This window comes from Haliaeetus albicilla, chromosome 10, assembly GCF_947461875.1.
Source record: "Haliaeetus albicilla chromosome 10, bHalAlb1.1, whole genome shotgun sequence".
NCBI lineage: Eukaryota > Metazoa > Chordata > Aves > Accipitriformes > Accipitridae > Haliaeetus > Haliaeetus albicilla.
In genome coordinates, this window is record NC_091492.1 from 34,708,090 (window position 1) to 34,720,779 (window position 12,690).

The following is a 12,690-nucleotide window of genomic DNA, read 5'->3' on the forward strand; positions in this document are numbered from 1 at the left end:
GCAGGAACCACCCAGGCACACACTACGGGTTTTCTGTTCCTTCTTTGGCCTTTTCACTCTTTAGTATTTGTTGTTGAGAAGAGAAGCAGCAGCAGAGGGGACAAAAATCAAACCTGAAGAGCTTGGTTTTGCTAATTATGTGTCTGTTACTTTTTTTTTTTCTTAAAATAAGTGGTATAATCCTCTCTTTTTATTTAAAATTACTCGCAAGTTTCTTTCAGAAGAGCTGGAGGAAAGAGATTAGCTCTTGGCTCCTCTACAAGTGTCCAAGTCCCCCACAAACCACTTGCCTGCGCTGGTTAGATGCTACCCATGTGCTGAATGTTACCCAAGCCCCTGGCAGGCACCGGCTTTTGTTTTGGAAAGGTTGTGCACTTGAAGAGCTAAATACATCCCAGCCCTCTGTACTCCCCGGCTGGAAATTGCTTTTTGTCTCCCGACTGTTCTACTCCAAGCGTGGTGCAATTATCGGTTTCAGAAGTGCTGAACCAAGCACTTCTGAAAGCAATAATTCGGGTTTCGATTCCTCCAGCAAGGCTAGAGGAATGGCTTACATCCCGCGCAAGCCCCTACACGCGCAGAAGCGTTTCCAATCGCAGCCGAAGCCCTTCCAGGCTGCCCGTGTGCCGAGCACCGCAGAGCTGCCCCCAGCCCTGCACCTCCCCGAGGAACGGGAGGCAAAAAGCTCCGCCGCATGTTTCCAGCTGCCTCGGGCAGCCCGCCCAGCACTGCCTTTCTGCTAATCCGGAGGGAACTGGGCCAGCTGGAGCGTGGCAGCCCTTACGCCTGGCACCAGACCTTCCCAGTCAGGGCTGCGGACCACAGCGGCACTCACTTGTTTCCTTCCCTTCTTTCCTTCTCTCCCTGCTGGGGATGGACAGGCCCCCGGCACCTCAGGTCCAGGGGCTCCTCCTGGCTGCTTGGGAGGCCAGAATTACAGATGTGCCACAGCTGGGGCCTTGCCCCTGCGAGGCACAGCGCTCCATGGTCACGCACGATGTGTGTGTTAGTCCTGCCTAGCTCTGAAGATTAAACTCAAGATTTTGTTTCTAGCTATAAAATACTGTCTCGTTCCCTCTCTCCAGCACTGTTTCATTGATCCCTGGACAGAAACCAAAGCACACAAATTACCTCAACCTCTAAGGTCCTGCTGCTGGTACATGGGCATGTATTGAAGTGCCTTTTCAGATTTTCTAGAAAACCAAGGGAGGAAAAACTCTGATCTTTAAAATAGGTCATCTGATACCTAAAAGGACGCTGCAGGTTCCCAAAGAGACATTGTACAAACAGAAAGACTGTCTCAGTGGTTAGAGGATTATGTAGGAATTGCGAGATCTGGGTTCATTTTCTTGTTCTGCCACAGACCAGGGGCCAGTTGTTTGTGCTTCATTTTTATTGGAAAAAAACCGTGTTGACGGTTCTTTCCTGGCCAGGGTGAGGTGGCTGTGTAGGATGCTTGAAGAGCAGTGGGCTGCTCCGATGGGATTTGTCCAGCCCCTGCACATCCTACTCGCATCCCTTAAAATCCACAGGTCCTTCAGCCCAGCTGGCTCTAAAAACTGTGGCGATTTCTCTTCCAAAGTGGGACTACACTTTGCTTCCCAGGAGTCAAAGAACAGGCAGAAAGTGCCCAGTTTGCCCACAAAAGCTGCATGTAACTTGCTGTTTCTTGCAGTTGGATATCAGGCAGAAATCAATGGGGCAGAAAACCAAATGCCACTACCAAACACATAAAAGTGACAACTGTACTAATGCTGTCGGCGTGTTCATGTCCCGGGACTGTCACGCCTGCAGCCATTGAGGAGCGAAAGGGGGCTATGCTCCATGGAGAGCCTGACACACAAAAAAGCAACTATTCAAAGATCGAGGTTCCCCACTGGGCTGCTGCCTTCTCGTCCCCATCCTTAAACGCCAAGAGCTCGGTCCTGAGAATTGTCACGGCAACAGATAATGAAACAGCAGCTTGTCTGCCGGAGAATGCTGGTTTTGACTGAAACAAATGTGATTTTGCTCCGTGCTTCTTTCTTTTCCACAGGAGACAGATACTGGGTCTTCAAAGACAATAACGTGGAGGAAGGATATCCACGGCCGATCTCAGACTTCGGTCTGCCACCGGGAGGAATCGATGCCGCTTTCTCCTGGGCCCACAATGACAAGACTTATTTCTTTAAGGACAATCTCTACTGGTGCTACGACGACCATGAGCGGAGGATGGATCCTGGGTACCCTTCAGAGACCATCCTGTGGAAGGGAATACCAAGCCCTTTAGATGATGCCATGAGATGGTCAGATGGTGAGTCCATATGCCAGTTCAAAACAAACACAAGAAAAAAAAAAATCAGTGCTTCATTTGCACTTGAGCTCTAGCTCCTTCTACCCTGCCTGCCGACATAAACTGCTAAGTCCCTGATGGGACAACAGTTCCCAGTGTCTGAAAGCTGAAGAGGGAGATAGGCTTCCAGCCAGAGCTCCCCACACTGCTCGCTAAAAGACTTCGTACTTTCAAGCAGGCAACAAAAATATCCTGGGGGCCTAATAATTTGATTTTATTAAAAGAACACAGTTGATGTTGTTTCGCAGTGATTTTTATCCTAATATGTGCTGATTTGCTCCTCACTGAATTTGTTGTCATTGGATTTTTAGCTATATATATGAGGACGTGGACAGAAAATATTTTTAAAGGAGACGTTTTCCCCAGAGTTACGACTTATTTTCTGGGGATGAGATTTCTCAGTGGTTTCTTCCCCCTGAAAAGACCACAAAAATTTTGTCACAGATGTATAAAAACAGGCATTCACTCACAACAAAGTGGCACTTCCAGGTTTTATTTACTGACGACCTAACAGTGTAATAGCAACCATTAAACTAGGCAGAGGGGAGGGACATTTCCAGAGGCCTTTCAAGCTGAATTTCCAAAGCTGTTGAGAGCGACCGGCCATTTGCGTGGGTAGGAGTCCTCCATGAGCTTGAGACCTGCTTAGAGAACTCACAACCTCCCAGTTCAGAGTGGAAAACATGCACCCGAGAACAGAAAGTTCCCAGGGCCCTGCAAGGCTCAGGTTATTTATCTGAGCCCGGGGATAGCAGCATGCACCCCAGGTCATTTACAGGTAGGTGAGGTCTTCTTCAGCCTTACCATGCCCTGTTAAAAGACCATCCACTGACGGCCACTGGGACGCGTACAGTGGATCCAGCCGTGGATTTACTAGGGTTTTTATCCTGCACACCCTCGGTACTAGGGGGATGCATCTGCTCTAGGACCCACCATAGAAGAGGTGACATCTCACCACCCGCCTCCCATCTGTCTGGTGGCTCCTGACTGGTGTGAGAGATCCCGGCCGGGCGTAGCACCATCTTTTTGAGCATCCCACCAGCAGCCGCCGTGCTCCTGCAGTGAGAGAGGGTACGGGCAACAAGCAGTGGTATCGCCTGTGCCTCCGCTCCCTGGGGCTCAGCAGGGGTGGGATTGCTCCTCTGCTGCTCCCAGTGCTCCTGTGCCCTTTCCGCTGGGAGAGCACCCATCGCCACTGATGTTGCCTTTGGGTTTTGGTCTCTTCACAGGTGCGAGTTACTTCTTCAGGGGCAAGGAGTACTGGAAAGTGCTGGACAGTGACCTGGAAGCCCAGCCTGGTTATCCCCAGTCCATTGCTAGAGACTGGCTGGTGTGCAGCGACATGCAGTCTGACTCTCCAGAAGCAGCTGGGAGCAGCAGGACTGGGGCACGCTCCAAACCAGGGCAGCACGACGAGAGCCGCTCAGAAAACGGCTACGAGGTCTGCTCCTGCACCTCGGCCTCCCCGTCCCTCCAGCCTTGCCCTGTGCTCAGACTGTCATCCAGCCTCATGCTGACGAGCCTGTGGACAGCAACGCTGCTGTGTGCAGCCCTATGACACCTCATCCCACAGAGGAGACAATGCCACGGTGCTCCAGGGAGGGGAGGGGAATGCCATCCCGTGATGCTAACTGTTGCAAGCAGAAAAACATTCCTAGGAACATGCCAGTGAAGGGTTTGAATTCTCCATGAGAAATGAACAGTGGTTTCTGTTTTTTTCTTTTTAATTTTAGTTTAAAGGTCTAATAACAGATTTTGAGTTCTGCACCTTCTTATTCCCCCATCTCATTAAAGATGAGAGCAGCCTGACGCTGAATTTATAAATGTTCCATAGAGATGTGTTGCTTTGGATGTTTAAACACAGCAAAGAAGGGAGGAAAGAGCTACTGTGATTGAATGGGAACAGAAGAGATGCTGCTGAGACATGGCAACATCCCGAAGGAAAGGCAGCAAGGCTATAGGCGAGAGGCGGTAGTTATATGCTGACACAATGTACGCATCCTATTGGATGTACTAGGTAGAAAGAAACTTTGACTCCACGAAGATTAACTGCAAGGTGATCATTTTACTGTCAAACCTGCTGTGGTCACTGATGTCTCGGTAACCTGTATCAGTTTCTATGGGTCAGAAACACCTTTGCCTTTCAGAAGGCAGTGCAGCTTATCTTTGTATCCGAGTCATTTGAATTTAACAATTTCTCTAATAAACCTTGGCTGCCTACACAGAGATGTCCCAGTCCTCTGCCAGACCAAGCCTGCCACCTGCAGTAAGGTGCTGAGTACTGAGGCTCGGGAGCAGCTTCACCTCTATGCAAGGAGCAACCTTGCCGAGTGCAGCTAAATGAGATGCAATTACACCCACCACCCCAGCCTAATCCGTGCACGTGAACTCCTGCTCTTGGAGTTCCTGTTTCAGGTTGGTTTACGTTTTGGGAGGGACCAAGATGTATTGCATTCATTTGTGACTCTGTGATACCTGGCTGTGCTGCGGAGGATGGGCTGGAGGGAGGAGGGATGCTGCACAGCCTCAAACTCTTCTTGATGCCTCTGCCAGGAGTTTGGAGCGACAGAAGCAAGGTCAAGCGCTGCATTAGGATGTTCCTGGGGTTTTTTTCTTGCTGCTAATCCATTTTCTGCAGTATAATTTGGGCATCTGAGAGTCCTGGAAAATGGTGAGTGAGAAGCTTTGCTAGGAACTGCGATAGAGATGTCAGGAAGGCCAGGGTCCTCCAGGGTGGTGTTGTCAAGGGCTGTTAAAGGAGAGAAATGGGCAGCAGCCACTGGGACACGCTGTTCTTCTCTGCCCTGCTTCTGTAAAGCTCCTACAGAAATGCCTCTTGCTGCCTCTGCCAGGGCCAGCTCCTGGGAGAAATCTGGCCGCAGGCAGCGTCACTGTGGGACCCAAGGCTGCTCCACTGGCCCCGGTGCCAGCCAGGGCTTTTGCCACGGGGCCGGGCATAACACAAAGCCCTCCGGGGCAGAGTGGGAAAGGCAGAAGTGCACGGTTGCCTCCTGATAGAAAAAAGGGGTCACCTTGAGTTTTCCTCTCTGCTGTTTGCATTTTTAAATAGTCCCAATCATTCACAGGGTGCAGCTATTTTCAGGACGATGTGCTACAGTGTGATTTTATGGGACATGAGTCAATGGAAACCTCCCATTAAAGCATTAAACATCCTTTTAAAAAAAAAAAATACAAACCAAAAAATCCTCATGCATAGCAGCTCCCTCTGCTGAGTAAAGCTGCCTCTGGTCTTCCCTCTGCATCAGTCTTGCTCTGCTCAAAGCAGGTCCCCATCCCACCCCTGCCTGCTGGGTCGAGCGGAGGCTGCAGAGGCAGGGCGTTGTGGGTTGCCATCGTGGGAGCTGGGATTTTCCTTTGGTTCACATCACTTTTCTTCCTCTCCCCTCTTGTGTCAAGAAAGCATGGCTTTTAGTCCTTGCTGGGGTGACACTGCATGAATGTCAGCATGTTACAAATTCCCCTTGGAGATGAAGCCAGGTAGGAGCACAGCATCTTGGGGAAGACACCCTCTCTCTCTTTTTTTTTTTTTTGTCTTCTTCCACAAAAGAACTATCCAGAAGCTGCAACTGAAGGATCAGAGGAGGCGGGGACATGGCTAGCACTGCTTGCATGGCTTCTCCAGCCCAACCAAGGATCCTGTTGTGGTGACAAGGACCAGTGGCCCTGCAGCCATGCTGATGTGGTCACAGTGGTGCTGGGACCCACACTAACAGGACATCAAGTTAAATTATGTTTATTTAATGTGGGGGACTCTGATTTATAAATAAAGCCTCGCCTGTGGAAAGGCTTTCAATACGCCCTTCTCTACTTCAAATTATGCATTTTGATAATCAGAAATGGAGCAGGAATCGGGGCTTTGCTGCCGCTAGACAACCCTTGGGAAGGATGGAGAGATGCTGCTGTCTCCTCCCAGCGTGTGGCTTGCTTGGTCGTTCCCCCAGCCACTGGCAAAGCTGCCCTGCCGTTGCCATCAGCTCCGGGTGCGGCCGCAGGAGGCTCAAGCTCCCCCAGGATGAAAATGGGAGCTGGAGCGTTTCCCATCAAGCTCACTGGTTCAGTGTGGGGTTGGCTGGGCTGGGGCATTGGGAGCAGACGACCATGGCACAAAGGCAGTGCTACAGCGAGCGCCCTGGTGCTCAGGGTGCTGCATCATTCCTCCACGGGGACACAGCAGTCCTGCGTGGGTGAAGCAGTGCGCATCCGTCGGTGAAGGGGTTTCGTGCTTTACAGACCCAAAGCAGAGCGAGCCCTGTGCCCAGCAGGGTGGGGGGCTCTGCGGTACCTGGAGGGGGCTGTGAAGGCCACGAGGGCCCCGGGGCTCCCACGCGATGCCTCTGCAGCCACCCCTCTGGGCACGGTGTATTCGGAAATCCCTGGCCAGTTCCAACCACATTTGCGGATCGCTCGTAGGGTAGAGGCAAGAGGTGCAAATCACAGCACGTGCCTGGTACTTGGGGAACTTGTTCTCCTGGGTTTTCCTCTAAAGCCAGGCTCACCCCCCTCTTTTTCTGGGTCTGGGGGAGACGGGCACCGTCTCCGAGAGGGGCCGAGCGGGTGCAGAGCCAGCTAAGGGCAAACACAGCCCTGGGTTGGGGGCTGTACCGCTGCCAAGGGCTAAGAGCCCTCTCCCCGGGGCACAGAGGAGGTCGGAGGCAGCGGGTCGGCTCTGGGCCAGCGGCAGCACCGGAGTCCCCGGCACGGCCGCGGGATGACAGCAGAGACAGCCGCTGGCTCCCGTTCCCGGCCCGAGAGCTCTGCCTGCAGGGACACAGACGTGCTTCCCAGCAGCTTAAAAATAAGAATGTAATGTAAATGCGGTCTCTGGACTCCGAAACGTTGCCGATGCTCTGCCGCCGGGCTCCCTGGCACCGTCCCTGTGCTTGGATTCCTCCGGTCCTACCCAGAGTCCCTGGGCCGGCTCTCCTCCACAACAACATCCTTAGTCTTAGCTGGAAAAGCCACCTCCACCCTGCGAAAAAATAACCTGAGCATCATATTCCTATTGCATATTGCCCAGTCTAGATATTTTCCAACTATTTAAATTCTCAGAGGATTTTGTGAGGTCATTTCAGAGTTGAAATACTTCTGTGTAATAGGAGGGATGGGAATTTAAAGGGGGGGGGGGGGGGGGCTGGGGAACACACACAGGACTGGCCATTTGAACCCATGAGTATTTAAAGCTGAAAACCTGAGTTAATGGCAGCTATGCCTGCTGGGGCTGGCTCCAGGGTCCAGTCAAGGTTTTTCCTGGCTCTCACTCCCGCCCATCCCCAGGCTCAGCCAGCCCTTGAGGCCTTTTCTGTTTTGGTACCATAAAGAAAAGCAGAAGAAAAAAAAAAAAAGAGTAAAGTGGGCAGGAGCAGTTTTCAAATCACAGAGCCATGGCAATGCCTGGATTTTTTAAAAATTAATAACAAGTCATCTCAGACAAGACCTGGGACTTAACAGCTTGAGAAACACAATAAAGTTATTGAAAAGAGACTCATCGTTACTTGCTGACTCAAATCATAAGACAGGCGTGTGTGCTATAAAATGTTCCTGCCTTCCACAGCCCCCTTATAGCTGAGGGGAAGACCCTCAGCCCTTGCCCCAGATGGTTTTTCTAATATGGGACTTTCTGCTTTATTAAGAATGACCTTTTTCTCCTCAACCTCCAATTTAATCAGAAAATACCCTTGCACAACTGTGGGCCAGGAGAGGAGGTGGTGGGGATCAGCCCCATAGCTCAGGTGGAGCTGTTCTGGATGATGCCCTATATCAGCAGGTGGGTAGATGCTCCTAAACCCTTCCTGCCTTGCTGCAGTTCTTAGAGATGGAGCTGCCTTTTGCTTCTCAGATGGCTGTTTGGGAGAGGACAAATACCAGAGCTGCCTCCAGCCCTGCCGCCTTGCTTTTTTTCATCCTCTCTGCCAGGTGAGCATAGTGTATGAGCTGGGGCTGAGCCTGATGCTGCTGTAAGCAGCAGAAGCAAGCCCAAGGGATGTTTTGTCCAGGGGAAGGGGGCTTGTCCTGGCTCTCTATGTCCTAGCAGTTCCTGGTAAGCTTGGTGCTGTGGATCACTTACTTTTCTCTGAAATTTCTAGGCAGGGGGAGTTGGCTGGCCTTGTGGGGCTGGAACAGGCCAGGGGAGGGATATAGGACAGCCAAAAACATAGCTGAGTAATAGTCTATAAGAAGACCAGCTTGGGCTAAGAATAGAAGAGGGTATTAAAGCTGGATGGTATGTGGAGGATTTCTGTAGGCATGTGCTAGGGCTGTAAATGGGAAGCAGAGGGGCTACCTCTGGATCTTCTGCAGTACCAATGATTACTGACTTTGTGGCACTAACAAAACTACCACAAGAGCTGCCAGAGCAGTTCCCTGTCCTCCACCCAAATTTCTCATCCCTGGTTTAAAAAAAACAAATCCCAAACCTCTGGGATTTATGATCCTGTCAGCAGTGAAACTCTAACTCAGCACTAGGTTGCCAGCTCTGGTGGGCTTATTTGTCGGTGACATGGAAGGATCTGGGTTTCACCCCTTTTTTTTTTTTTTTTTTAAAGGGCTTTGAGCTTGACTGCACACCCAAAGCAGTCTAATAAAATGAGACCCAGGCCTGGCTTTCACTGGGACAGTGATCAGTCTGCTCTGAGCAGCTTTCAGCAAGCACGGCTTGGCAGGGGAAGAGCTGCATTGACAACAGGGCCACTTTGTTGCGGTGAGGACAAGACTTGACAAGCTTCCCAGGGAACTGCGTCAAGATTTATGGGTTGTACTGCTTGGGTTGTGGCAACTCGCTGCTTGGGTTGTGGCAACTCGTCGTTGGGCTTCATGTGAGGAAACGCGCATCCTGGGGAGAGGCCTTCTCACCCCACATCTGACAAGCCAAACTGAGACAATGTGTTGTGCAGCTGAAAACCTTGGGAGCAAAAGGGTGTCTCGCTCCAGATCAGACATGTGGTCTTGTCTTCTCTGTCAGAACAAGAGGAGGGTTTTGGGGGGAGCACAGGTGATGATTGCAGAAGCCTGTTTGTATGCAGGGCCCCTCCACTAAATTTCAAAGAGTGGAAATACCCTATTTTGCTTCCCACCCTGTCTGTACTGCAGAAATAGCCAAGTCAGGATGGTCCCTGGCATGCTTTCCCTGGGGAGGAGGGCAGGGAGCTCGGTGGTTACAGGGCAACTCGGCAACAACGTCTCCTTCCTCTTCCCAGCCTGAGGAATTGATGTTTATTCTGGATCTGAAGCTGGGTTTGTCCAGGGAATAGAAAATGATGGTGTTGGGTGGTCTTTATGTGGCAATTGTCCATCGTCAGCTGTCTTGAAGCACCATGGCTATCTCACATCCTGCAACTCCTCTGCTCCTGGGCACTCGCCCTGCTACTCCGTGTTTACTTGGATGACAGCTACGCAGTGCACACATCAGCTCTTGCGTGTCAGTAAAGAGGCAGCGCCGTGGGATGGGTTTGCTTGTTTCCAAAGTTGCCAGGTAATGGAATAACTGGGGCCAATAAGGGCTTGTTGTGATGAAACTGTGCTCCTGCCTCGAAGCCCTGCCTCTGAGCAGAGCTCGCAGGGAGGGGTTTCCACACAAGCAGTGGTAACTCTTTGCCCCGCTCATTTGCATAGCTGTGCTTGAACTTACCTGAAATGTCATCGCTAATGCTCAACCCAGGCTCTTAACTGCTCTAATTTCCTGACCATGCAGTGTTTTACAGCAATTATCTGCTTTCACCCTCCCTTTTTCCACTGCTGTGTTCATCCTCTTTTTTTCCTCATCTGCTGCCATGAAGTTCTCCCTCCCCGTTGCAAAAATGCACAGGTCAGGCTGGCATCAATGGTCTCTTAAGGAAAGAAGATCCTGGAGCTCTGCAGGCACCAGTGGTTAGAGAGCTTCTTATATCTGTGTATAATGGATGACCACCACCCATTAGAGGATATCATGACCTCAGCCCAGGGTCATGAGGATCAGAAATACCACAACATATTTGGTGAATCTCCAATAGTCTGACCTGAGAATACAAAGTTGGGAGAAAGCAGGACTGGAGTGACCTGGGAACATCTACAGAAGGGAGGCTTGCATGACGGGATTTGACAGATGTCTGTGGTGCGGCTTGAAAACATCTGTCCAGATGTGCCTGCTGGGCAGCAGGAGACATCCCAGGCTGCAATGAGTATGTGTGTAAGGAGACCATGAAGAAGAGTGGAGCGATTTAGCTGTAACTCCAGATGCCCAGCTGGCTCTTTCTCCTGAGGCACCTCTGCAAGCAAGTGAATTCCTGCTTTTCCCAGCCCTGTGTCTCAGAGGGGTTCAAATACTTGACTTCCCAGGGAGGAGAGAGCATTTCTAGTACTTAACAAGAGGTTGCACAGTGCTCCCATACCCAATCTCCCTCATATACTCCCTTCTGTCATGGGGGATATGAGAGGGGGGACTCTGAGGTGTCCTTGCCATGTGCGCGCAGCTTGCAGTAGGTTTTGTCCAGAAACAGGCCATGGGTCGTCTTCTAGTCTCATAAAACCCACGATGCCTTGTGTTGGCTGCTGAGTCCTCTACTGAAAGAGAGGGGGCCGTCTCGAGAGGGAGCAGCTCATCAGGAATGCACTTCCTTCATCTCTGTTGGCTCTGGAAGGCTTTCACAATCATGTACAACCAGGATAAACAAGTGAGATCAGAAACCCCCTAAACAAAAGCCATGCTCAGGCGAGCAGAGCTTTGCAGGGCCCATGCTAATCCTGTTCGGCAAAGCACATGCCAAACATTTGGCACTTCTTGCATTTATAGGAATGAAGTCGTGTCCCTACTGGCCTCCATCTCCTTTGGGGGTACTGATGGGCCCTACCTCTCAAAGATCTTCTCCCTGTGAGCATGCCAGGGGAGCAAGCTCATGGCTGCCCTAGGAAGCCTGTCTCTAAATAGTTTCATTCTGGCAGCCTGAGGCAGTGGAGCCTGATTGTTATTCTTAACCCTAGGGTCAAGCAAGGTAGCAGTGACGTAATGGAAGAACTTTGCTCTGCACGCTCTGTCACAGCAGCTCTGAAGTATGGCTCATCCATCAACCGCCCATTGTGATCTGCATCAAAACTTGTGTCATTCTGTTAGCTGCTGCAAAGGAGGATGACCCCGGTGCTCCTCTTCCACTGGCATAAGCCGTTTCTCATTAGCAAAGTGAAACATTCTTCTCTACGCTGTCAAAGGCGATCTGTTTATTTACTGTTGTCTACCCTGCTGGAAGCCAGCACAGGCTTCCTTGCCTCCCACGTTACAGTAAGTGCAGGGCTTTGTGCGTTGCCCTGTTCTACCAGTCCCTTTGGCGTGGGCAGGACGAGGTGACTAGCTGTGTGAGCTGGCACCTCTACAGGTCCTGGGCAAAGCCATTCAGGGATAATGCTTCTCCTTCCATGAGTATCTGAAGACTGATACAGGCTGACTTGGCAAGTGCTTGCCAGGAGATGTTGATCCCTTACTAATTTAATTCCTGTCTCCTTAGGTCCCAACAGGAGGCTGGCAAGAGAAACGGGCTTGACAAATATCTGAAGGGGCTGCTTTACCAACTCCTGGGAAGTATCCCTCTCTGCTGTTCTCCCACAGCATAGGAAGTGCTCTAAGGCTATCCTGTGCCTTGCAAACACACTTAAAGTGTTGAGTTTTAATTCAACTCTGCTTCCTACTTGCTTGTCTGTGTCACTAAGGATAAGCAAACAAATGCTGGCCAACAGACTCCACCAAAAGGAGTAGCTGTGCGACTGCCTGCCTGGCCTTGTAATGCACATGTGTTTATGTACATGTTATCTCCAGCTTTGTTTGGACTAGGCTGGACTGTGCAGGTGTGCCCAGTGGAGGTCCTGGGGGTGTAATCATGCTGCAGATAGCAGAGAGAAAGTGCGGTATTGTTCTCTGCCTGCCGTCAGGGCTCTTGCCTCACTTGAACCCAGCTTCTGAAGCATATTGGCATAGATGGATGTGAAGAGCTCTGAGAAGTGTTAGGAATAATTCAAATGCGTATCAGCGAACATCCATCATAGCACCAAACTTCTGAAGGCTGATATTTTGGGCTGCTGTTCCCAGCACTGCAGAAGAAGCTGAGCTGCAGCAGAAGACCAGTTTGTGCAGCTGCTGTGTCTGGCTGAGCCCGTCTTTATGGGCAGAGCAGCAAAGACGATGTTGCTATCGGACTTTCTCCTTCACTTCTTTCCTCTTGAAGCCATGAGTGCAGAGCAGATTTTTATTTTTTTTTTTTTTAAATCAGAACAAAAGCCTAAATGCGGTGTTTAGCAAACCACGCTGAATTAAGGCAGGGTGAGCAGTAGGAGAAATATCAGAAGTTAATTCTAATCTTGCCTTTTATATTGATTAC

At 50.7% G+C, this 12,690-nt stretch overlaps 1 protein-coding gene across 2 annotated transcripts in view; it reads left to right on the forward strand.

Moving 5' to 3' along the window:
* The window catches only part of MMP17 (matrix metallopeptidase 17), a 67,949-nt gene extending 63,395 nt beyond the window's left edge, over positions 1-4,554 (forward strand). For both annotated transcript variants that reach the window (XM_069794927.1, XM_069794928.1), the window contains exons 9-10: positions 2,036-2,293; positions 3,562-4,554. In XM_069794927.1, coding sequence (XP_069651028.1) covers positions 2,036-2,293; positions 3,562-3,890 — 587 coding nt within the window. In that variant the 3' untranslated portion in view covers positions 3,891-4,554. The remainder of the gene's footprint in view (positions 1-2,035; positions 2,294-3,561) is intronic.
* Positions 4,555-12,690: the final 8,136 nt, after the last annotated feature.